The following is a 26,850-nucleotide window of genomic DNA, read 5'->3' as shown; positions in this document are numbered from 1 at the left end:
AAGACTGTATTGAAACAGCAAGACACTACCAGTCTATGAATTTGTTATCGCTTTATCCAATTGGACAATATAGGGGCAGTCTCCCACACACTAATTAAGCCTAATTGAGTTAGCTTTTAGTCCATGACCAGGCTTAATCTTTGGCCGGGAAACTGATATAGTGGTCAGTTATATTTTCTCATTTGAAAGAACAACACATCCATACAACATCATTTATACGTTCAAGACAGGGTAACCGTTTTCTTTATATTGAACAAGTAACAAACTGCACATTACAATTCATTGGATTAAAAGTACATTTATCCGTTTTTTTTCAGAGCTTAAATTCCACAATTTGACAAATAGTGGGAAAACCTCAAATAGAAAATGAAAACCAAAGCATTGTGCAGGCATAACGGGAGTAATATACAAACATCAGAACATTCTGAAATGATAAAGTTTGTACACTCGAATGACAACAAATGACACACATGACACATTTTTCTAGGTACAAAAGAGACATTTGAGAGAGAACAGCCCAGTCCTGAACATATGAAAAAAGGCACAATATTGCCTCTTTTTGAAATATAGGAAACATTTCAACTGCTTTTTCTGGGGGGGGGGGGGGGGGGTGGTTGTTAACTGACTAACATGATAATAATCAATTCCATTTTAAATTAAGTCAAGAAGTACAAAATCAAATTCCAATTCCCCTCAATGCTCCTCTATGTAATTTCAGCAAACATCAGGAATTAACTGAATTGAAATGGATCCCTGCTGACTAACATACTGTTCAAAGGTCTCCAGCTGATACTGCTGTCTATAATAGACAGAGATATTGAATGCACTTCACTACCAAAGATATATACTGAACTCATTTTTTCCTTTAGCAAAAGGGCCTGACAATGTAGCTAGGGCCGGATAATGTAGATAATGCTTCTAGAATCTACGTAGCCCAAAAACATTCTGGGCCTAGACGGTATAGCAACAATCCAAAGCCTATATGAGTTTAGTTTTTCATTTAGCTTCAGGCAACAAGTTTGGGCACTCTACATATCAAGTGTTCCAGAGTAGGTGTGCTGCTGATCTAGGATCAGTTTTGCCCTCTAGATCATACTGAATAAGATTACATGGACAGGTGGGACCCTGGGCCAGTGTTCAAAAAGCATCTCACAGTAGGAGTGCTGATCTAGGATCAGGTCCATATAATCTTATTCAATATGATCTAAAGGGTGAAACGGACCCTACATCAGCACTCTTACTTTGAGACAGACACTTGGGCTGCGTTTAAACAGGAAGCCCAATTATGATCTTTTTTCACTAATTGGTCTTTTGACCAATCAGAGTAGCTCTGAAAAAGATCTGATGTGAAAAAATCGTGTGTGATTGGTCAAAAGACCAATTACTGGGAAAAAAGATCAGAATTGGGCTGCCTGTGTAAACAGTCTAAGTGCCATTCTCTTCTGTATGATTGGGATTTTGAAATTGTGCCCTTGCTGTGCTTGTGCAAATCATTGCTAAAAGGTCATATACTGTGCAGGACTCTTGGCTTAAATGCTGCTTCATGTGTTTTGAAAATAAATACAAATTCAGTTACAGAGAAGAAGGAAAAAAAAGAACAAAGACAGAAATAGGAATTAGTTGAGGACATAGGCAGCTCTGTTCTGCTCTCTCAATGTGACCGGCAAACAACCAACCAACCAACCAAACAACCAACCTACCAACCAAACAACCAACCAACCAACCAACCATGTTCATTTTGCAGTACTTTTTGGTGAAATCAAAAACAAATTAAATTACAAGTCACTTTTTTTTTTTCAATTTGTAAATGTTTATAGGTTTATTAATTAAAAAGATGTATGTACATGCAGAACGTCAAACATTGCAGTTTGTCACCCATTTTGCAAACTTGAGTCTGTAAAGAAAATTATTCAATGGGTCAGCTTTGATTAAAAATTGTGTCATTTACAACCAAGCAAACAAATCCTTTTTCTAATTTCATTTGCCAAGTAATATTTAGTAAAGGCATGTCTCTCGGTACTAAACAGTAGGATGTTAAGGTCAAATAAATATGTCATGTCACCATTTTTCCAATTCTCTTACATACGCTACTTGGACCATGGTGGCCACCGTAGTCAGGTAGTCACGTCTGCATATACTGTACTCATATTGGTAGACAGAAAAGAGAATCTTTAAAAAATAACGTGGTGTTCTAGTTCTGGAACATAGTCAATCAATCTAATTTCTGACCATTAAACAGTCAACTCACTTGTTATGTATAGGCCTAGGGCCAGGAGTTATTCCTAACCCTGCTGTGACCTGAGAGGGGGGGGGGGGGGGGGGGGGGTCCTGGGCCATATAGTTATTGTAGCCAATAATAAAATATTAGCCTTAGTTTTTCCTGGTCAGGTGACTGGTCACGTGAAAGGTTGGGGAAAGCATTTTATATCAAACTGATTTTCTGTTTTCCGTGAGTAAAAAGAGCCAAGTGACTGAAGGTCTGACTGGGTGAAAATTGAGGGAGAGGTGATGCTTGGTGCACGACTTAAGGAAGTCAAATGAATGTTGGTTTTTGCTACAACCCCCGTTGTAACTAACCTGATTCAGTTTATCAACCAGCTAATTATTAGAATCAGGTGCGTTAGTTTAGGGTTGGAGCAAAAACCTACAGGACAGTAAGCACTCCAGGAACAGGGTTGGAGACCACTGGTATAGGGATTGTTTGGGGTGGCCTGTAGCTAGCATGGAATCTGAACTGAATTGTGTTGTTTCACTATTGCTCACTAGTGTTCCAGAATAATGAAACTGAACACAGAATTCAGTTTGGAGAGTGCTTATGTGAACTGTCAATCAATCATCAGGTCAGGTTAAAATATGCATGCACAGAGCAAGAAAGGACAGAAAATGAAAGTTATCTACTACAGCCACAGACACAAAGAAGGGTTAATAACAAAAAGGTTTAACAGTTAAGGCTGCTTGATAAAGAATAGGTAGGTAAAGCATTGCTGGCTGCACAATGTTTCAAATACTGTGAAATGTACAAAAAAAATCTACAGGAAACATTTTTTGCAGATACCAAATAGTAGCAACATTAGCTGGTGTTCTATATACAACGACTCGCCACACCAACGTAGTTCCAACCCAGACAAAAACCATGACAAATGATTTTTCAACATGCTTGGTTTGGCTACACAATAGTCAGGCAAGGAAAAGGATTGAGACACAAAATACATTTTGCTAAAAGAACAAAAATGGCCATGATTATTACACACTTTATGACCCAAAATCAGACGATTGAAAAATAACCACCACCTAGTCGTCTCCAAATCATTAGGATGCATCAGAACAATACCTCTTCGTCATCAACCTCAGATACAACAATACAAAATATAACCACCCCCAAACCTAGACTGTCACATGTTTCTTTTCCAAAAAACGTGTTTTAACTTACATTCCTTGTTTTGATAAATGCTTTTCTGAATGACGACGATTATGTCTCAGGTTCTCTAGACATACGTCAGTCATCCACCCCTCACCTTGCAAATGGCACATAGATACAAATATGAACAAAAACAGACTCAATATTATACGGGATAACAGCGTTTCTCTCGCTGCATACCTTAATGCACATCTCACTGAAGGCATTTTCACAATGATTCCATGTTGTTTATAGCTAAAACATAAATACACAACCAATCCCCCAAAACAATTTACATTTTTTTTAATTATATTTCTTCCGAAGCTTTTTTAAAATATAAAACCAGGAATGCAATGCCTCTGGTGGTGTTCTTTGAGCGTGAACGAGAAGAAAGCCCTTTTTACATTTTTTTGTCTTTTCAAAAAAGTATTGTGTTGTAACTGCGTCGTTATAGGCTCAAATATGCACCTTGGTTTTTCCTCGTTGTACGTCGGTCCAAACAATTTGATCTGTTTGAAAACCACCAGACCTCATGTGACCCCAAACTCAGAGGTCAAGGGCAGAGGTCAATCTTCCCAGCCAGTGTACTGTACGAGTCTTGTATGTTGATTTTGTTTAGGATAGATCTCACTTTTCCCGCCCCATCAATCGTTTACAGCATATTTTTCAAGCAGCAACAGGTTCTGCTGGTAGGATTAGAAGCAGCAATACATTTTGTCTGGGTGTGTGCTCTGCCCAGGCCTCGTTTTTCTTAGCAGTCCACAACCCACATCGAAACACTAATCGTAAGCTGCTGCCAAAAAACTAGACCCACACTTGATTGAAAATAAATACTAAAAGATGATTGAGTACAAAGCTTGGACGCAACACGTTCATTTCCAAAACCAAAAAAGCTTTTGGTTTGATCTACCTTAGTTGGGATTTTAATGTACAGTCACATGATATAATACTAACCCAATACAGTGTCAAAAAAATTATAGTAACAGAAAATGATTTACATTTTACAATGTGGATCTCAATGAATTGCAATAATTTGACAAAACATCTTTGCTTGTAGTACATATGAGCAAGATATGGGGTACTTTAATACATATTTAAACATATCAATAAGACCCTTATTGGACATACACAGTTCAAGCTAATATTTTCCATCAAGATTGATAGGACGAAAGCCAAAACGTCTGAATTCGATGCTCCACATACTTACTAGTTTAGATTGATTTTGAGCTTGTCATCTCATCCTTAATATTCATCTGACACCATTATAAAATATACATGATAAACTGTTCAGAGATAAAATACTTCACTGTGAAACAAAAATGCCCCAGTTCAACGTAACCATGGAGATATTGTCATTGTTAAAAGAGGATGATGCCAATGTCATTTAGAAAGTGCATAAGAACAGCATCATTGCTGGGACAGTGTGGGACAAAAAAAAAAAAAAAGGAAGCCAAGTAACACAAACTTTCAGATCTCGTGAAGAGGCGTATTAAAAAAGCAGTCAAAGAAACTGGATGTAAAATGACAATAATGGGTTTTGATTCGTGTTTTTGGCATACCTTAACGACCGTAACCATGGCAACGTTAGTCATTAGTTATATTGACACCTTTCCTTCAACGTTCCTGATATGTTGTTGTTGGTCAATCGTTTCCATGTTGTATGACAGCCCCAACACTGAAGACATAGCAAAAAAGTAAACATTACAATGACTCAATTGCACTCAAGGCAACAATCAGTATTTATAGAATATATAAAAATCACTACAGATCACTTATCTAATCACCTGTCTTTTTACAGTTAACTATTTTTTTTTTCTTTCTCAAAGCAAAAACAAAATCTTATATCTTAAAACATGAGGGCAACATTACTGCCTATTTTGGAAAGGTTTGAGTCAAACTTGTTAAGTCCATTTTTTAAAGCATTAAAGATTTTGCATTTATTTTATATATTACTAGCTTACTGTTTAAAGATGACTGCTTATTTTTTACATGTAAAACCTCCGAACGCCATTGTTGATTCAAATGTATACTTTACCGCTTTAATATATAGAATCATTGTCATCCAACTATGACAGAACTAATATAAAACAAATGTAAAAAGTCTTTTTTTTTTAAACACACCATAATTCTAGAAAGAAAATGTGTTTAACTAAATGATACCTTTGTATAATGGACAATTGTGTTTAGAGCGTCAGAAAAACCAGTGGACCTTCCCGGGCATATAGGCACTGTGTTTTTTACGTATTAATGTGAAATTAAAAACAACATTAGACCTTTGTTCTTTAACCTCAAACCTCACGATAACAAATCTTTAGTCGAGTGGTAAAAAAAATATATACATATCAAAAAGAAAAAGACAAAATGAACATTGATGATGGCAGCAGCAGTAAAAATTAAAGTTTCAAATATTTTTGCATACAATAGTTGTATCCTAAGCTCTCCTAATATACATACCTAATTACTGTAAATATGTTGGCATTGGGAATCTGGTTTCTATGTTAAAAGAATCATAGCCACTTTAGCTCACTGTTACTCAATATACATGATCCGGTTTGGCAAAAGGTGGTAGAGATATTAAAGGGCAATTCCACCACTTTTTCATCTCCTATTCATTACCTCCAGCACTATACCAGTGTCTTCATATGTATGAAAACAGATTATGTAGCATATGGTGCTGGAATTAATGAATATAATATTAAAAACATTTTTAAAAAAAAGTTGTGTAATGACCCTTTAAGTTTTGTCTTACATGATTCGGGAATAAAATATTGGAGAAGTTGGCCTTCTAAATGGCTATGATTCCTCAACAGAAACACTGGAGCACAGTCTCAATATAAATGTACTTGTTTCGTTTTTTTCCGCATATAGATAGATAATGTATGAACCGAAAATGTTTTCCTCTTTTTGTACATTTAGTTTGCTTTTGTTATGATGTATTTTTAATATTTTTTTTTACAGTGTATGACGCACGTAGTTGGATAGGTAAGTGATTGGGTGGGCGTCGGCCTTCAGAATATGGGCGTGGTCTATCCAATTATGGGCATGGTCCGTTGTCAGATCATGGGCCTTGCGTGGGCCTGGTATATCTGCCATCAAATCAGCTCTCAGACCATGGCCTCCTTCTGGGCCCTCAGACCACAATCTTGGCCTCCGGGCCCTATCAGACCATGGCCCGGTAGGGCCCCTGCATCTTGAGGAATTGGATAATGAAGGAGGGGCCCCCGGCAACGATCTGCGGGGGCAGATGGCTGAGAGGACAGTTCTCGATGCTCATGATGGACAGCTTGCTGCACAGGGCCAGCTCAAACGGGAGGCTGTGCAGGTTGGGGTTGTCATTGAGGTACAGCTCCTCCAAGTTCTCCAGTGTACCTAGGATGGAAAGAAAGGAGGGAGGAAAGGATAGAGAGAGGGATGGAGGGAGAGGGGTGGAGGATACAGGAGTGTTATATTCTACCTGGAGGCATAGACAGATCAGGTACATACAGTAATTATTGCTGGGGCTAAAATATGCTAATTAAACTGTTTCGCTGAAGTTACGTTTTATATGTAATATATGCCATCTAGCAGACGCTTTTATCCAAAGCGACTTAAGTCATAGTCGTATATATACTTATTTTTCTACTGTATTATTGACTGTATGTTTGTTTTACTCCATGTGTAACTCTGTGTTGTTGTTCGTGTCAAACTACTTTGCTTTATCTTGGCCAGGTCACAATTGTAAATGAGAACTTGTTCTCAACTTGCCTACCTGGTTAAATAATGGTTTCACCTACCTGGTGAAATAAATGCGTGCATACATTTTAAGTATGGGTAGTTCCGAGAATCTAACCACTACCCTGGCGTTACAAGCACCATGGTCTACCAACTGACCTACAAAGGACCACATGTAGTTCTCGCTCTATTCTGTATCCAAATGAAAGCTTGTGACCTCCTCCAATAAGCTCCTTGTTTCTCGATGACATTTGGAGTTCAGGTGAGGATGGAAGGAATCAAGGAAGTACTTTTGAGATTCACTCCTAGTCCGAGTTGTTTGTAGCCTGGGTACCAGTCTTTCTGTATATTTGGCAAATGACAGAGTACAACGAGTGGTCTCAGCAGAAACAGACCGATACCCAGTGGTATGAGGTAAAATGTTCTTACCGATCTCCTCTGGCAGGTGCTGCAGCAGGTTCTCTCCCAGACCCAGGTGGGTCAGGTTGGTGAGGTGACCGATCCCACGGGGCAACGTGGTCAGCTGATTATTGGTCAACACTAGTTTCTGATAGGATAAAAGCAAAAATGGAATGTCAATATCACATGATGAAAACAGCTTAGCTGTCGAAACGTTGGTGAATAAATGATTCTGAGCTCCACCGTTCAAACCCTGGAGATATAAAATGGTTTATTTAAAAAGGTCCAATGCAGCATATCAAATTGTTTTCAATAAATAAAAAAAATAAAAAAATAGATTATCCAAGAGCAATTTCTCCAGCAAAAATGGTGCTAGGAGTGTCGGAGTGGTCTGAGTGGGGAGGGGACAAGTGAAAGATTGCTCTTATTGGTTTGGGACTCTTTCTTATTGGTCTATTAACTCATTTACCACTTGGTGATGTCAGGCCAAAACTCCAATCCACCAAAACAGGCTTACATTTTAGAGACGGTCTTTTCAAAAAGCTCTTACACTAAAAGAGCATTATCATAATTTTTTACAATTTCACAGTAATATTCCAACCTTAGTGTGGAAATACAAAAGTATGTGGACACCTGCTCGTCAAACATTTCATTCCAAAATCATGGGCCTTAATATGGAGTTGGTCTCTCCATTGCTGCTAGAACAGCCTCCACTCTTCTGGAAAGGCTTTCCACTAGATGTTGGGACTGGCTTCCATTCAGCCACAAGAGCATTAGTGAGGTCAGGCACTGATGTTGGCCGATTAAGCCTGGCTCACAGTAGGCTTCCCAATTAATCCCAAAGGTGTTCGATGGGGATTGCCAGATGGTGAAGCATGATTCATCGCTCCAGAGAATGCGTTTCCACTGCTCCAGAGTCCAATGGCAGCGAGCTTTACACCACTCACACCACTCCAGATGCCATGGAAAGCCAGTTCATGAAACTCCTGACCGACAGTTCTTGTGCTGACGCTGCTTCCAGAGGCAGTTTGGAACTCAGTAGTGAGTGTTGCAACCGAGGACAGATGATTTTTACGCACTACACGCTTCAGTACTCGGCGGTCCCATTCTGTGAGCGTGTGTGATCTACCACTTCACGACTGAGCCGTTGTTGCTCCTAGACATTTCCGCTTCACAATAACAGCACTTACAGTCGACCGGAGAAGCTCTAGAAGGACAGACATTTTACGAAATGACTTGTTGGAAAGGCAGCATCCTATAACGGTGCCACGTTGAAAGTCAGAGCTCTACACTAAGGCCATTCTACTGCCAATGTTGCTCTATGGAGATTGCATGGCTGTGTGCTCAATTTTATACACCAGTCATCAACAGGTGTGGCTGAAATAGCCAAATCCACTAATTTGAAGGGGTCCATGTATTTCTGTATATACAGTGCATTCGGAAAGTATTCAGACCTGGACTTCTCACATTGTTAGATTCAATTGTTTTTTCCCCCCTCAATCTACACACGATACCCCATAATGACAAAGCAAAAACACGTTTTTAGAAAATAACACATTTACATAAGTATTCAGACCCTTTACTCAGTACTTTGTTGAAGCACCTTTGGCAGTAATTACAGCTTTGAGTCTTCTTGGGTATGACGCTACAAGCTTGGGAGTTTCTCATTCTTCTCTGTAGATCCTCTCAATCTCTGTCAGGTTGGATGGGGAGTGTTGCTGCACAGCTGTTTTCAGGTCTTTCCAGATGTTCGATCGGGTTCAAGTCCAGGCTCTGGCTGGGCTACTCAAGAACATTCAAGAGACTTGTCCCGATGCCACTCCTGTGTCATCTTGGCTGTGTGCTTAGGGTCGTTGTCTTGTTGGAAGGTGAACCATCGGCCCAGTTGAAGGTCCTGAGCGCTCTGGACCAGGTTTTCATTAAGGATCTCTCTGCTTGTCTCTGCCTCGATCCCAACCAGTCTCCCAGCCCCTGCAGCTGAAAAACATCCCCACAGCAGGATGCTTCCACCACCATGCTTCACCATAGGGATGGTGCCAGGTTTCCCCAGATCTGTGCCTCGACACAATCCTGTCTCTGAGCTCTTCGGACAATTCCTTCAACCTCATGGCTTGGTTTTCGCTCTGACATGCACTGTCAACTGTGGGGGCTTATATACGCCTTTCCCAATCATGTCCAATCAATTGAATTTACCACAGGTGAACAATCAAGTTGTAGTTTATTTTTATTTTACCTTTATTTAACTAGGCAAGTCAGTTAAGAACAAATTCTTGTTTACAATAACGGCTTACCACGGCCACACCCTAACAACGCTGGGCCAATTGTGCGCCGCCCTATGGGACTCCCAATCACGGGTACAGCCGTGATACAGCCTGGAATCGAACCAGGGTCTGTAGTGACACCTGTAGTACTGAGATGCAGTGCCTTAGACCACTGCACCCCTCGGGAGTAGTAATATCAAGGACGATCAATTGAAACCGGATGCACATGAGCTCAATTTCGAGTCTCATAGCAAAGGGTCTGAATACTTATGTAAAAAAAACTTTGTCATTGTGGGGTATTGTGTCTAGATTGATGAGGGGAAAAAACTATTTCATCAATTTCAGAATAAGGCTGTAAAGTAACAAAATGTGGAAAAAGTCAAGGGGTCTGAACTTTCCGAAGGCACTATAAAGTGTATATATAAATATTTTTTTTATGCATTGGGCCTTTAAAAGTAGAAGAAAGATTACTTGTGTCAATGAAATGACTCATCACAGCACTACGGTATCACTACATCTGTTAGTGGTCTTTGAATGGTTTATAACTCAACACATTTTAGTTAAAGGTAGGCCTAAATGCTTACGTGACAGTGTAGGGAAATAACGTAATAGTATCAAACCTGTAAATCTTTCAGGTAAGCGATTTCATTCGGGAGCGATTCCAGCTTGTTCTCCTCCAAGTCGAGCTCCCGTAGTTTCCTCAGGTTGCCAATACCATGTGGCAACTTCTTGAGAAGATTGTTGGACAATATCAAGACCTGTGAACAAAACAAGATGTTTCAGAACACTGAAGCGAACTGTCACAACCTGTAGCTTGTGTTACAGACCTAAAAATAACTAAATAGTTGATCACCTACTGTATGCTGAAATGGGAGAGTGATTATCATTTAGATTTTCTGGTCAGTTTGAATTTTATTATTTATTTTTATTTTTCCATTATTTTACCAGGTAAATTGACTGAGAACAAGTTCTCATTTGCAGCAACGACCTGGGGAATAGTTACAGGGGAGAGGAGGGGGGTGAATGAGCCAATTGTAAACTGGGGATTATTAGGTGACCGTGATGGTTTGACTCTTACGATAAGTGCCATGGGATCTTTAATGACCTCAGAGAGTCAGGACACCCATTTAACGTCCCATCCAAAAGACGGCACCCTACACAGGGCAGTGTCCCCAATCACTGCCCTGGGGCATTGGGATATTATTTTAGACCAGAGGAAAGAGTGCCTCCTACTGGCCCTCCAACACCACTTCCAGCAGCATCTGGTCTCCCATCCAGGAACTGACCAGGACCAACCCTGCTTAGCTTCAGAATAATGTATGAATTGATGACGGCATCAGAAAAGTAGTAAGTCCACATTTCTCAGGAAAGATCCCATCTGGGAATTCTATCTAGGCCTCACCTCAAGCGAAATGAGACCGCAGATGTCCTCAGGGATCTTTGTCAACTGATTGGTGGCCAGGTTGAGCTCCACCATACTGGTCCACGTGCCAAAGTCTAGAGGCAGAGACGTCAACTGGTTGTCCTGAGAAAAAAAAAACGATGACATTGACAACAATTCCAGAACAGAAAGACGACATGATGAGCAACACCTTATTGAACAATGTCACCTCTTTACCTGAGCCACCATCATTAACCATTGTCAAGCTTAAAGGGATAGTTCGGGATTTTGGCAATGAGGCCCTTTATCTACTGTTAACGTCAGAAGAAAGAGACGTTGTCCTGCCTACATAATGTCTGGGACTATCGTCTTGGTCCACTTTACTAGAAGTCATCAAAACAGAGGGAAGGAGATAATAACACGTAACAATGGACAGCATCCTTACCTTCATGTTGAGTTTGCTGAGGACTTTGGCCCTGGAGAAGATTCCAAAGGGGATCTTGTTGATGCGGTTGTGCTCCATGTTGAGAGAGTAGATGGTGGAGAACTGGGAGGGTCCTCCCACCGGGTAGGACTGGAAACAGTTCCTCGCCAGGGTTAGACTGGTCAGATTCACCAGACTAGACAGGAGACCCTGGGATAGAGAGAAGGAGGTAGATAGATATGCTATATCCCTAACAATACCATTAAATGCAGCAATCAATAAAAGCACCCCTCACTTCTGGTAACACGGAGATGTTGTTGTTTTCTAGGTTGAGCTCTTCCAGTTCTCTGCACTTGGCTAGCGATCTGGGGATGGCTGACAACCTGTTGTACCGCAGACCCAAGCGGTTTATGCTTGCCAAGTTACCTGCAACGAGAGACGGTTAAATACGAAAATGACAATCAACAAAGTCAGATATTAGATATCATGTTAAGCATTTCAAATGTATGAAATGTAAGTATGTATTGTCTGGTGCAATCAAATTCCCCCCTCTGGGGGATCAATAAAGTACCATCTTATCTTAAATACCAGCACTTGCAGTTCCTAAAACTGTAGATTATACAATTAATGACAATTCTCAAATGTTTTATCGTCACAATGTACAGTTAAGAATGTGCACTGTGCAGCTGTGTCAGTATTGGCATCCTGTAGGCAGAGTATAGGCAGATGATTGCATTGAGGAGAGAACATTTCTGACTGCTGAGGTCCCGGTCAGTCTCACCTATAGTTTCTGGTAGGTCCAGTAGCTCGTTGTGCTGTAGGTCCAGGTTGGTGATCTGGGTGCAGTTGCCGATCTCCTTGGGTAGATGTTCCAGCTGGTTATGGGCTACGTCCAGGGTGATGAGGTTACAGAGCTCCCCTACAGAGAGGCAGGGACAATACAACAGTCAACACACAAACGTGACTAATCTGGAAAAGAAGCGCAATCAGAGTTATTAAAAGACTGGTTTAGCTGATGGCTTTAGCTTATTGACAACACTGCAGCAATGTCTTCTGTAATGCCGGGTTTACACAAGACGACTTTCAAAATCCTAACGTCGCTGAGCTGCTCACATTTAACCAACGTCTTTCCTGTAGTAGTTTTTTGTCTGGCTAACGTAGTGGTGCGCACACTAAACCATGTGGCTCAGACAAGCCTCAAACGTTTTCAGTCAGACATTCACGCTTGCCATACGGAGTTGAAATATCTAGCCAATACATTTGGAATTGAATAACACTGGTAGTGAACTTCAGAGCTGTAACGATTTGATACTTTGGCTTTGGTTAAAGGCAAGTACAAACGCATACTAGTTGTAGTCGTCATCACTCCTGCTGGAGTCCACACATTCTGGGTGATGTGATGCAACATCATCATCTCTCTGGCGAGCTCTCATTGGCTATTGCTGAACACTGTTCTCAAAAGATTTTGTCTGCGATCTCAAAAACTTGTCTGGGACAGCTAAAATCAGGGCCAAAAGTGTGTGCACGCCCCCAGGTTATGTTAGGCAAAAATGACGATGCATCGTCATCACCCAATCTGCCAGCCTCCCTCCCTCCTCCTCCTCAACACTCATCTGTTTGATCTTGTTCTCATGGATGACGCTCCTTCCCGCTCTCCTCCCACTCCTTCCCCCACTCACATTTCCCTCCCTCCCCCTACTCACCCATATCCCTCCCTCCACTCACCGCTCTCTTCCAATTCCCCCCTCACCCCATCTCTCTCCCTCCCTCCTCCCTCATTCACCTATCTCGGCAGGCAGCTGTTTGATCTTGTTCTCACGGATGCTGAGCATGGTCAACTTCGCCAGGTTCCGGATGTCCCTCTCTACCGCCGTGATCCGGTTGAACCTCAGGTACAGTGTGGTCAGCGACGTCACCCGGTAAACCACCGCCGGTATCTCCCTCAGTTTGTTATGCCTCAGGTCCAGCATCCTCAACTTCTTCAGGGAGTCCAAGGACTCTGGGAGGCTGGTTAGAGAGTTCTCACTCAGGGCTAAGGTGACCAGGCCAGACAGGCAGCCCACTTCTGAGGGGAGGCTCTGGAGCTTGTTGCTGTAAAGGTAGAGCTCTGCCAGCTGGGTGAGTTCCTTGATGGAGGTGGGTAACATGTGGATGGAACGCTTGGACAGGTCCAGACGCATGGAGTTCTCCTCACGGCACTTGTTGAGCTCTTTGATCACCTGGGAATGGGAAAGTTGTGTCCATGTTATTGAAGACATGTTATGTGTTTCCAAAACTCAGTCTTGAGGACCCACGGTTAGTTTGCCTTAGCACTACACAGCGGATTTAAATAAAATTGACTCATCGACAAGCTTTGATTATTTGAATGAATGGTGCAGTGCTAGAATAAAAAAAGATGTGCCCCCCTTGGGGTCCCCAGGACTGAGTTTGAGAAACGCTGTGTTGTGTGATGTAGAATAATAATAATAATAAGTTTTTTTCTGGATCAAAATTGGGCTTAGGTGGTAGGTGTGGCAGGGGTGTGGACGCCAACCCATTTCCTTTTTACATTTCTACACAATTTGCCATGTAGCGGAGACAAATGTGCCATTTTAAATCTAATTTCCTGGAATACTACAAATTTTGCCATGGCTTATGCTATCGGAGTGACTCAAACATTAATTTTAGACATTTGTAATAATATCTATAGATATTTGTTCTCAAAGATGATCTTATTGAAAATAATATTGGTCCATTATCTTTTATACATACTTTACATCTGTATCCAAAAGTTACACAACTCCATACATGTGGTCTGCGGTTGAGAGGCCTGTTGGACGTACTGCCAAATTCTCTAAAATCACATTGGATGTGGCTTATGTTAGAGAGATTAACATTAAAATTCTCTGGCAACAGCTCTGGTGAACATTCCTGCAGTCAGCATGCCAACTGCAAGCCCCCTCAACTTGAGACAACCATGGCATTGAGTGACAAAACTGCACATTTTAGTGGCCTTTTATTGTACCCAGCACAAGGTGCATCTGTGTAATGATCATGCTGTTGAGTCGGCTTCTTGATATGCCCCACTTGTCAGGTGGATGGATTATCTTGATAAAGGAGAAATGCTCACTAACAGGGATGTAAACAAATGTGTGCACAAAATTTGAGAGAAATAATCTTTGGTGCTGTGGAACATTTCTGGGATCTTATTTTTTTTTCAGCTGATGAAACATGGGACCAACACTACATGTTGCATTATATTTTTATTTATATATATTTTTTTGAATATATAAGACAGATTGTTCAGCAGTCGGATGGCACGCACTGCTATAAGTCACTTTGGGTTAAAGTGTCTTCTAAATGGCATATATTACAGGTTTGTTTCTGCAAATAAAAGTCCTGGGCGGGCCGCCTAAGTGGCTTTTTTCGGGCTACCCTTGTCCAAACAGTATCCCCCCTCCCAAAAAAAACAATTACATTTAAAAAATATATATATATATTGAATATAAATATATAGAGAGACTGGTCTTTTGCAGGAACTATTTAATGAAGCTGCCAGATTTTTATTTAAAATGTTATATATATATATATATATATAAATAATCACACACTGCTCAAAAAAATAAAGGGAACACTTAAACAACACAATGTAACTCCAAGTCAATCACACTTCTGTGAAATCAAACTGTCCACTTAGGAAGCAACACTGATTGACAATACATTTCACATGCTGTTGTGCAAATGGAATAGACATCAGGTGGAAATTATAGGTAATTAGCAAGACACCCCCAATAAAGGAGTGGTTCTGCAGGTGGGGACCACAGACCACTTCTCAGTTCCTATGCTTCCTGGCTGATGTTTTGGTCACTTTTGAATGCTGGCGGTGCTTTCACTCTAGTGGTAGCATGAGACAGGAGTCTACAACCCACACAAGTGGCTCAGGTAGTGCAGCTCATCCAGGATGGCACATCAATGCAAGATGTGGCAAGAAGGTTTGCTGTGTCTGTCAGCGTAGTGTCCAGAGCATGGAGGCGCTACCAGGAGACAGGCCAGTACATCAGGAGACGTGGAGGAGGCCGTAGGAGGGCAACAACCCAGCAGCAGGACCGCTACCTCCGCCTTTGTGCTAGGAGGAGCACTGCCAGAGCCCTGCAAAATGACCTCCAGCAGGCCACAAATGTGCATGTGTCTGCTCAAACGGTCAGAAACAGACTCCATGAGGGTGGTATGAGGGCCCGACATCCACAGGTGGGGGTTGTGCTTACAGCCCAACACCGTGCAGGATGTTTGGCATTTGCCAGAGAACACCAAGATTGGCAAATTCTCCACTGGCGCCCTGTGCTCTTCACAGATGAAAGCAGATTCACACTGAGCACATGTGACAGACGTGACAATCTGGAGACGCCGTGGAGAACGTTCTGCTGCCTGCAACATCCTCCAGCATGACCGGTTTGGCGGTGGGTCAGTCATGGTGTGGGGTGGCATTTCTTTGGGGGGCCTCCATGTGCTCGCCAGAGGTAGCCTGACTGCCATTAGGTACCGAGATGAGATCCCCAGACCCCTTGTGAGACCATATGCTGGTGCGGTTGGCCCTGGGTTCCTCCTAATGCAAGACAATGCTAGACCTCATGTGGCTGGAGTGTGTCAGCAGTTCCTGCAAGAGGAAGGCATTGATGCTATGGACTGACCCGGACCTGAATCCAATTGAGCACATCTAGGACATCATGTCTCGCTCCATCCACCAACGTTGCACCACAGACTGTCCAGGAGTTGGCGGATGCTTTAGTCCAGGTCTGGGAGATCCCTCAGGAGACCATCCGCCACCTCATCAGGAGCATGCCCAGGCGTTGTAGGGAGGTCATACAGGCACGTGGAGGCCACACACACTACTGAGCCTAATTTTGACTTGTTTTAAGGACATTACATCAAAGTTGGATCAGCCTGTAGTGTGGTTTTATTTTAGTGTTCCCGCAAAAGACCAGTCTCAACGTCAACAAGGAAGAGGTGACTCCGGGATGCTGGCCTCCTAGGCAGAGTTCCTATGTCAAGTGTCTGTTCTTTTGCCCATCTTAATCTTTTATCGGCCAGTCTGAGATATTGAGATATGGCTTTTTCTTTGCAACTCTACCTAGGCCAGCATCCCGGAGTCGCCACTTCACTGTTGACGTTGACACTGGTGTTTTGGGGGTACTATTTAATGAAGCGTCCATTTGAGGACTAGTGAGGCGTCTGTTTCTCAAACTAGACACTAACGTACTTGTCCTCTTGCTCAGTTGTGCACCGTGGCCTCCCACTCCTCTTTCTATTCTGGTTAGAGCCAGTTTGCGCTGTTCTGTGAAGGGAGTAGTACACAGCGTTGTATGAGATCTTCAGTGTCTTGGCAATTTCTTGCATGGAATAGCCTTCATTTCCCAGAACAAGAATAGACTGACGAGTTTCATAAGAAAGTTATTTGTTTCTGGCCATTTTGAGCCTGTAATTGAACCCACAAATGCTGATGCTCCAGATACTCAACTAGTCTAAAGACCAATTTAATTGCTTCTTTAAAATCAGCACAACAGTTTTCAGCTGTGCTAACACAATTACAAATGTTTTTTTTTAGCCTTATAAATTTAGCCTTATAAATTAATAAACTTGGATTAGCTAACACAACGTGCCATTGGAACACAGGAGTGATGGTTGCTGATAATGGGCCTCTGTACGCCTACGTAGATATTCCATTAAAAAAAATCTGCCGTTTCCGGCCTATAATAGTCTTACGTTCATTAACAATGTCTACACTGTATTTCTAATCAATTTGATGTTATTTTAAAATGGACAATGTTTTTGTGCTTTTCTTTAAAAAAAACAAGGACATTTCTAAGTAACCCCAAACTTTTGAACAGTTATGTATGTATGTATGTATGTATGTATGTATGTATATCTCTCTCTGTAACTTCAAAATTAATTTCCATGTAAATGGACAATAAAGTATATTGTATCATGCATTCATTTTCTTCTGAGTTGCCCCTGCAGGAAACAAACCCCTTGACCATAGCGTTGCAAGCACTATGCTCTACCAACTACCACATAGGAACACAAATAATGAGTCTAATTAATATGCGTTTCGATAAAAAAAAATATTTTCAGCCACAAATAATGTGTACGTTATGATACATTAGGCTGTGTGTTTTGTGATAAAGTGTCTTCATCTCATCTTACCTCGGCGTTGCTGGACTTCTTGCGTGTCCCCGGCGCCGGGTTGGGCCTCTTTATCGTGTTGTCCACGGAGAAGGCGACGGCAGGCGACGCGGAACCTGCATCCTTCTTTCCTTCTTTGGCGTCTTTCCCTTTGGCCTTGGGATCCTTGCCGCAATCTTTGCCGCCTAAACCAGCCAGAGCCTTGGCCTCTTTTTCCCTTTCTTTCCCTCCTGTCGGACCTCCTTTCAGGTCCTTCTCTTTCCAGTCTTTGTCTTTGTTACCTAAAGTACTACTCATGGCGTCGACGTGATTGTCGGTCCCCCTGCGGAGTCTCTCATGGGACCGCAACTCCCCAACTGTCACTCTCCTTGGTTTGTTTGGAGTTTTCCCTCAAAAAAGCAGTCAACCGACAAGTAGGCGTGGAGAGGGATGAGAGTAGGAGACGACCTTTATAAACACACCAGCTGATACATACCTGTGTGGGCCTATACATTTACTTCACAAATCAATCCCTGTGATCCAAGCGGTTTCATTTCTCAGAATGCCATAGGGGAGTAAATCCTTTGAAGCTGTGACTTGACAGGAGTGGTGATGGCAGCCATGGGCCACCTAGTTGTTTGAACTGCAGACGATTCCCCCCAGTTCGGTTTGACGCCAGTTCAGACTAGAAAGGTCATCGAGGTTCTCATCCTTTGGGCTTTTTGAATGCTGTTGAATAAAACATAGACAATGAGTCAAAAGGCTGTTCAACGTGATCATATTTGAAATGACGAGTCAAAATCACATTTGATATCTTAGTGAATAGCCGTAAAAAAATAACTATTTAAAAAACGAGGCAGGTGGATGATATTTTAGGCCGATATTCAATATCATTAAAGGGGCAATCAGCAGTTGCAACATTCATTTTTGGACTAATGATATGTACCCATTGATTCTTGATGAATATACACTTAAAAATGCCTCATGAGCTTAATTCAACTGTCACACCCCAACAGAACCCGAAACATAAGCTTGTTTCACTCCAATGTTAAAACAAAGTAAAATGTAAACAAACACTATATAGCCTCAAAACATGGTTAAAGCTAATGTTGATATCATGGATGACTAATCCTTGCATCCAAAGTTCTGTCTATGAATTTGAGAGTGAGTCAATGTCTCCAGCCCCATGCCTCAGCTTTTTACCTAACCAGGGGTGGGGAGTACGCATTACTATTGTTTCTACTACTGATTGCCGCTTGAAAATGTGAACATTTTGATAACAGAATTTCCCCAGAGAGCCATGTACGCATTAATGTACCAATTTTAAAAATCAAACAATACATTTTACTTTGTTTTTACCAATCTAACTAAAAAACATATTGGTAATAATTTGATTTGAATGGTAAATCTCTTGTAAATGAAGATGGCATACGCCTACTCACAATACAGGTAAATGCATATTCAATAGGGGCGTGTGCATGCATCAAGTTATTGATCTAGTTTTGGCTGATCAGTGGAGTCATACCTTATTTACATAAGTATTCAGACCCTTTGCTCAGGTGCATCCTGTTTACATTGATCAACCTTGAAATGTTTCTACAACTTGATTGGAGTCCACCTGTGGTCAATTCAATTGATTGGACAGGATTTGGAAAGGCACATATAAGGCCACGCAGTTGACAGTGCATGTCAGAGCAAAAACCAAGCCATGAGGTTTAAGGAATTGTCCGAAGAGCTCAGAGACAGGATTGTGTCGAGGCACAGATCTGGGGAGGGGTACCAAAACATTTTTGCAGCATTGAAGGTCCCCAAGAACACAGTGGCCTCAGAGAAGGGCCTTGGTCAGGGAGGTGACCAAGAACCCACACTCTGACAGAGCTCCAGAGTTCCTTTGTGGAGATGAGAACATTCCAGAAGGACAACCATCTCTGCAGCACTACACCCATCAAACTTTTATGGTAGAGTGGCAAGACAGAAGCCACTCCTCAGTAAAAAAGGCACATGACAGCCCGCTTGGAGTTTGCCAAAAGGCACCTAAAGACTCTCAGACCATGACAAACAAGATTCTCTGGTCTGAACCAAGATTGAGCTCTTTGGCTTGAATGGCAAGCGTCACATCTGAAAGAAACCTGGCACCATCCCTACGGTGAAGCATGGTGCTGCCATGCTGTGGGGATGTTTTTCAGTAGCAGGGACTGGGAGATTAGTCAGGATTGAGGGAAAGATGAATGGAACAAAGTACCAAGAGATCCGTGATGAAAACCTGCTCCAGAGTGCTCAGGGCCTCAGACTGGGGTGAAGGTTCACCTTCCAAAAGGAAAACGACCCTAAGCACTCAGCCAAAACAACATAGGAGTGGCTTCGGGACAAGTCTCTGAAAGTCCTTGAATGGCCCAGCCAGAGCCCGGACTTGAACCCGATCAAACAACTCTATAGAAGCCAGGAGAAAGTTGTGCAAATCTCCATCCAACTTGACAGAGCTTGAGAGGATCTGCAGGGAAGAATGGGAGGATTTTATTTATTTTATAAATTAGCAAAAATTTCTAAATAACCGTTTTTTTGTTGCTTTGTCATTATGGGGTATTGTGTGTAGATTGAGGGGGAAAAAACAATTTAATCAATTTTAGAATAAGGCTGCATGTGGAAAAAGTGAAGCGGTCCAAATACACAATATATTAGCCTACTGATTAACAACATTTGCATAGAAGCATCACTCCGGCATGTAGGCACTGCTGTTAGTTTGAGGATATGAAATAACATCTATTCAATGTAAATAGTGCTCGACGTAACTTCATGATTTGTGATCACGGATGCTTATGAAACTAGTATTTTTGTCATTTTCAGTTAAAAAAAATTTTTTTCTCTGCAGTCAGGACAGAACTGGAAACAACTCACCTACCAGGACAAAATTCAAAACAACTCAATTGGCTAGTTCGGCCATCTGTCAAGAAATGGGCGGGTTCTAACTTGTATCCTACTGCTACGATTGGATAGCATGAGGCTGTAACTCTGTTTACTTTCACATCTCTCTCCATCGCTCATATCATTTGGTGCTGTGTACTGCTACTATGACAACTAGCTCAATGGCATTTGCTACCAAGCCATAAATGTACATAATATCTAACAAGGACAAGTCTCATTGCTGAAATTGGTGCATTGCTGAAAATGGTGCAAAACCAGCTAATGTTAGGAGCTAATAGCCAACGTAGCTAGCTATTTGATATCTTAGGACCATGCTTATCTAGCCAGCTAGCTAGAGTAGCTAACATAGCTAGCTAGAGTAGCTAACATAGCTAGCTAGAGTAGCTAACATAGCTAGCTAGAGTAGCTAACATAGCTAGCTAGAGTAGCTAACATAGCTAGCTAGAGTAGCTAACATAGCTAGCTAGAGTAGCTAACATAGCTAGCTAGAGTAGCTAACATAGCTAGCTAGAGTAGCTAACATAGCTAGCTAGCTAACACCACAGATGACATGGCTAATAATCGTAATCTTTGCTAACAGGTCACATGTGCTTAGCTAGCTTATTTTTTTCCACCTTTATTTAACCAGGTAGGCTAGTTGAAAACAAGTTCTCATTTACAGCTGCAACCTGGCCAAGATAAAGCAAAGCAGTGCGACACAAACAGCAGAGTTACACATGGAAAAAACAAACATACAGTCAATAAACGCAATAGGAAAAAAGTCAATATACAGCATGTGCAAATGAGGTGAGGGAGGTAAGGCAATAAATAGACCAAAGTGGCAAAATAATTACAATTGAGCAATTAAACACTGGAGTGATAGATGTGCAGAAGATGAATGTGCAAGTAGAGATACTGGGGTGCAAAGGAGCAAAACAAATGAATAATAACAGTATGGGGATGAGGTAGTTGGATGGGCTATTTAGAGATGGGCTATGTACAGGTGCAGTGATCTGTGAGCTGCTCTGACAGCTGGTGCTTAGTGAGGGCGCTATGATTTTTGCAATTTGTTCCAGTAATTGGCATCAGAGAACTGGAAGGAAAGGCGGCCACAAAAGGAATTGGCTTTGGGGGTGACCAGTGAAATATACCTGCTGAAGCACATGCTACGGGTGGGTGCTGCCATTGTGACCAGTGAGCTGAGATGAGGCGGGGCTTTACCTAGCAAAGATATATAGATGACTTGGAGCCAGTGGGTTTGGCAGCCAGCCAAAGTGAGGGCCAGCCAATGAGATTATACAGGTCACAGTGGTGGGTAGTATATGGTGACAAAACGGATGGCACTGTGATAGACTGCATCCAATTTGCTGAGTAGTGTTGGAGGATATTTTGTAAATGACATCACCCGAAGTCAAGGATCGGTAGGATAGTCAGTTTTACGAGGGTGTTTGGCAACATGAGTGAATGATGCTTTGTTGGGAAATAGGAAGCCGATTCTAGATTTAATTTTGGATTAGAGATGCTTAATGTGAGTCTGGAAGGAGTGTTTACAGAACCGTCCAGAGTAGTGATGCTGGATGGGCTGGTGGTGATTGGTTGAAGAGCATGCATTTAGTTTTACTTGCATTTAAGAGCAGTTGGAGGCCATGGAAGGAGTGTTGTATGGCATTGGAGGTTTGTTAATACAGTGTCCAAAGAAGGGCCAGAAGTATACAGAATGGTATTGTCTGCGTAGAGGTGGATCAGAGAAACTCCAGCAGCAAGAGCGACATCATTGATGTATACAGAGAAAAGATTCAGCCCGAGAATTGAACCCTGTGGCACCCCCATAGACTTCCAGAGTTCCGGACAACAGGCCCTCCGATTTGACACACTGAACTCTGAGAAGTAGTTGGTGAACTAGGCGAGGCTGTCATTTGAGAAACCAAGGATGTTGAGTCTGCCGATGAGAATGTGGTGATTGACTGAGTCGAAAGCCTTGGCCAGGTCTATGAATACAGCTGCACAGTATTGTCAAATCGGTGGAGATTATGATATCGTTTAGGACTTTGAGCGTGGCTGAGGTGCACCCAGACCAGCTTGGAAACCAGATTGCATAGCGGAGATGGGATTCGATCTGTTAACTTGGCTTTCGAAGACCTTAGAAAGGCAGGGTAGGATAGATGTGTCTGTAGCAGTTTGGGTCTGGAGTGTCTCCCCCTTTGAAGGGGGGGATGACCGCGGCAGCTTTCCAATTTATGGGGATCTCAGACGATATGAAGGAGGAGGTTGAACAGGCTAGTAATAGGGGTTGCAACACTTTTGGCTGATAATTTTAGAAAGAGAGGGTCCAGATTGTCTAGCCCAGCAGATTTGTAGGGGTCCAGATTTTGCAGCTCTTTCAGAACATCAGCCATCTGGATTTGGGTGAAGGAGAAATGGGGGAGGCTTGGGCAAGTTGTTGTGGGGGGTGCAGTGCTGTTGACCAGGGTAGGGGTGGAAAGGTGGAAAGCATGGCCAGCCATAGAAAAATGCTTAATGAAATTCTCAATTATCATGGATTTATCAGTGGTGACAGTGTTTCCTAGCCTCAGTGCAGTGGGCAGCTGGGAGGAGGTGCTCTTATTGTCCATGGACTTTTTGGCGTTTGTGGTGCAGGATGCACATTTCTGTTTGAAAAAGCTATCCTTTGCTTTCCTAACTGCCTGTGTATATTGGTTCCTAACTTCCCTGAAATCATGGGGGTTATTCGATGCTTGCTTACTGCATGCATGTCCGGGCACGTCGACACAAGCCTTATTATTAGTGAATTAACTAAAATATTTTATTTTGGTCAATTCATCCATTTCTCAATACTGCACCTTCCTCCATTTCTCAATACTGCACCTTCCTGTTGGAGAATGAGCCAGCTTGCTGCAGTGGTTGATTTTCCCAGCTAGACATTCCTCAGCATTGTGCAATTAGAGCTAGGGCTATCATATCATGGTATTTTTTACAGTACATTTTTTCTGCATTTCCTGCACTTATTTGAGAATTTCCACACTGCCACATAGGACTGCACAATACAGGCAACAAATCTAAGCCTTATTTTTAACCAAATGTTTCAATTGCGATTTAGATCAAAAACACTTGTGTGAACTGTTGGAATCATGGAAGTAGAATGTGGGCACTTAGAATACAGTGTTATTTGACATGACAAGAAATGAAAATGCCAGGGAGGAGTTATTGTGACAGGGTAGGTACCAAAGTGTTAGTCAGCATTTCCTAGGGGACCCTATAATCTTTGCTTACATTAAAAATGTTCCTTCATGTAGCCAACATAGTCATGCTTAGCCTATTCCTCTTTGATTTAGAAGATACTGTTGCGCAAACAACATGGTGATTTAGGCCTACACCATCACTGTTATCAAGCTGTATTAGCTAGCTTTGCCTCAGTACATTTATTAGCTAGCTAGCGAGCTAACTAGCGATTAGCGGCTAAAACTTGCTAAGAAAAGACAAACACATAGTGTAGTTATAGAACGCTTGAGGATTTACATTAAGCACAATGTATCGTCATCAAATGAAACAGCATCGTACACGCAACCATGTTGATGACAACTGCATTGACCATGCAGATTGAACGCAAGAGTCTCATGGTGAAGCAACAACAAATGCGCTCCTTGAATGAAAGGGGGCGGGGCTAAGTCAATATGGGAAGCGGCATGGAATGCGAGAGCGGAGGGGGATGACTCAAGTAGAGGTAACTATAAATATTTTCATTACACACGCCATATCACATTTACAAACCAAACAAACAAATACTGTTATAGAAGGTAAAAAAAAAAAAAAAAAGCACTAAACAGTCCATGGATCAATACCGGTATATAGTAAAATACGGTATACTGCCCAGCCCTATGTGCAATGCTCGTGGCTCAGGCTGGCATAGCAGCAGCTTTGCTATGTAGAAGGACTATCAGCTAAACCGAATAGATAGGGGCCGATAGAATAGAAATGGCCAATTTTGTCCTGATACGTCGGCTTGGAAGATTATCGGTCGTTCTCTAAATCCTATCATTTGACAACATTGCAATATTATTTGAGCTAGCTGGCTGTACCAAAACTACAGTATTTTTCCATCACAGCTTGTTCAAATCGAATTATATTTGTCACATGCCCTGAAGACAACAGGTGTAGACTTTACTGTGAAATGCTTACTTACGAGTCCTTTCAACAACAAACAAATAATAATTACATTTTTTAAAAATTGCAAATAAGAAAAAAATGAAATACTGACAATAAAATAACAATAGCGAGGCTATATAAAAGGAGTAGAGGTAATATGTACATGAAGGTAGAGGTAAAAGTAACTAGGCAGCAGCGTATGTGGAGAGTTTGAAAGTGTGTCTATGTGCGACTGAGTGTGTGGTGTCATAATGCATGTGTATGTGTTGGAGCGTCAGTGTAGTCACTGTGTGGGTAGAGTCCAGTGAGTGTGCATAGAGCCAATGCAATAATGTGTCTACATCTTTTTAAATAGGGAGACAATGTTTTCAGCACTTATTTCCATGACTGATCAAAACCAACTTAAAATAGGTTATTGATTATAGATCTACCTGTTAAATGTACCTGGCTATATAAATCATCCATATATACACTACCAGTCAAAAGTTTTAAACCCTTGAATTACTAGGTGTTCTTTATTTTTAATATTTTCTACATTGTAGAATAGTGAAGACATCAAAACTCTGAAATAACATATGTAGTAGCCAAAAGTGTTAAACAAATCAAAATATATTTGAGATTCATCAAAATAGCCACCCTTTGCCTTGACAACCAGCTTCATGAGGTAGTCACATGGAATGTATTTCAATTAACAGGTGTGCCTTGCTAAAAGTTCATTTGTGGAATTTCCTTCCTTAATGTGTTTGAGCCAATCAGTTGTGTTGTGACAAGGTAGGGGGTATACAGAATATATATTTTACCAAATAGGGCTCAAGTCCATAATATGGCAAGAACAGCTCAAATAAACAAAGATAAATGACAGTCCATTATTACTTTAAGACATGAAGGTCAGTCAATATGGAACATTTCAAGAACTTTGACAGTTTCTTCAAACGCAGTCACAAAAACCATCAAGAGCTATGAAACTGGCTCTCATGAGGACCGCCACAGGCAAGGAAGACCAGAGTTACCTTTGCTGCAGAGGATAAGTTCATTACAGTTACCAGCCTCAGAAATTGCAGCCCAAATAAATGCTTCAGAGTTCAAGTAACAGGCACATAACATCAACTGTTCAGATGAGACTGAGTGAATCAGGCCTTCATGGTCGAATTGCTGCAAAGAAACCACTACTAAGGGACACAAATAAGAAGAGGAGACTTGCTTGGGCCAAGAAACCCGAGCAATGGACATTAGACCGGTGGAAATCTGTCCTTTGGTCTAATGAGTCCAAATTTGAGATTTTTGGTTCCAACCGCCATGTCTTTGTGAGACGCAGAGTTAGTGAACGGATGATCTCTGCATGTGTGGTTCCCACCGTGAAGCATGGAGGAGGTAGTGTGGTGGTGCTTTGCTGGTGACACTGTCAGTGATTTATTTAGAATGCAAGGCACACTTAACCAGCATGGCTACCTCAGCATTCTGCAGCGATACGCCATCCCATCTGGTTTGCGTTTAGTGGGACTATAATTTGTTTTTCAACAGGACAATGACCCAAAATACACCTCCAGGCTGTGTAAGGGCTATTTGACCAAGAAGGACAGTGCTGCGTCAGATGACCTGGCATCCACAATCACCCAACCTCAACCCAATTGACATGGTTTGGGATGAGTTGGACCGCAGAGTGAAGGAAAAGCAGCCAACATGTGCTCAGCATATGTGGGAACTCCTTCAAGACTGTTGGAAAAGCATTGCATGTGAAGCTGGTTGAGAGAATGCCAAATGTGCAAAGCTGTCAAGGAAAAGGGTGGCTACTTTGCAGAATCTCAAATATAAAATACATGTTGATTTGTTCAACACTTTTTTGGTTACTACATGATTCCATGTGTGTTATTTCATAGTTTGTCTTCAATTATTTTTCTACAATTAGGAAAATAGTATATATATATATATATATATATATATTTTTAAACCCTTGAATGAGTAGGCGTGTCCAAACTTGACTGGTACTGTGTATGTATATGTAAATAAATATGGGATATTTTCCTTCAACCCTATCACCCCTCCCATAATTGGATTAAACTAATGAACACCACCACTTAGGCTTCTACTTCCAGCT

The 26,850-nt window shown here is 41.7% G+C and overlaps 1 protein-coding gene across 3 annotated transcripts in view; it reads right to left on the bottom strand.

Annotated features, from left to right (window-relative positions):
• Positions 1-1,816: 1,816 nt before the first annotated feature.
• Positions 1,817-26,850, bottom strand: part of LOC110485623 (leucine-rich repeat protein SHOC-2) — a 31,050-nt gene continuing 6,016 nt past the window's right edge. For all 3 annotated transcript variants that reach the window (XM_036949257.1, XM_036949256.1, XM_036949258.1), the window contains exons 2-10: positions 17,754-18,440; positions 13,357-13,792; positions 12,355-12,492; positions 11,869-11,999; positions 11,595-11,783; positions 11,171-11,293; positions 10,389-10,526; positions 7,538-7,655; positions 1,817-6,766 (exon numbers count right to left, since the gene is read on the bottom strand). In XM_036949257.1, coding sequence (XP_036805152.1) covers positions 6,558-6,766; positions 7,538-7,655; positions 10,389-10,526; positions 11,171-11,293; positions 11,595-11,783; positions 11,869-11,999; positions 12,355-12,492; positions 13,357-13,792; positions 17,754-18,029 — 1,758 coding nt within the window. In that variant the 5' untranslated portion in view covers positions 18,030-18,440 and the 3' untranslated portion in view covers positions 1,817-6,557. The remainder of the gene's footprint in view (positions 6,767-7,537; positions 7,656-10,388; positions 10,527-11,170; positions 11,294-11,594; positions 11,784-11,868; positions 12,000-12,354; positions 12,493-13,356; positions 13,793-17,753; positions 18,441-26,850) is intronic.

The sequence above is a fragment of the Oncorhynchus mykiss genome, chromosome 17 (assembly GCF_013265735.2).
Source record: "Oncorhynchus mykiss isolate Arlee chromosome 17, USDA_OmykA_1.1, whole genome shotgun sequence".
Lineage (NCBI taxonomy): Eukaryota > Metazoa > Chordata > Actinopteri > Salmoniformes > Salmonidae > Oncorhynchus > Oncorhynchus mykiss.
The sequence above is the reverse complement of the archived record's forward strand: the minus strand, read 5'-3'. Positions and strand labels throughout refer to the sequence as shown.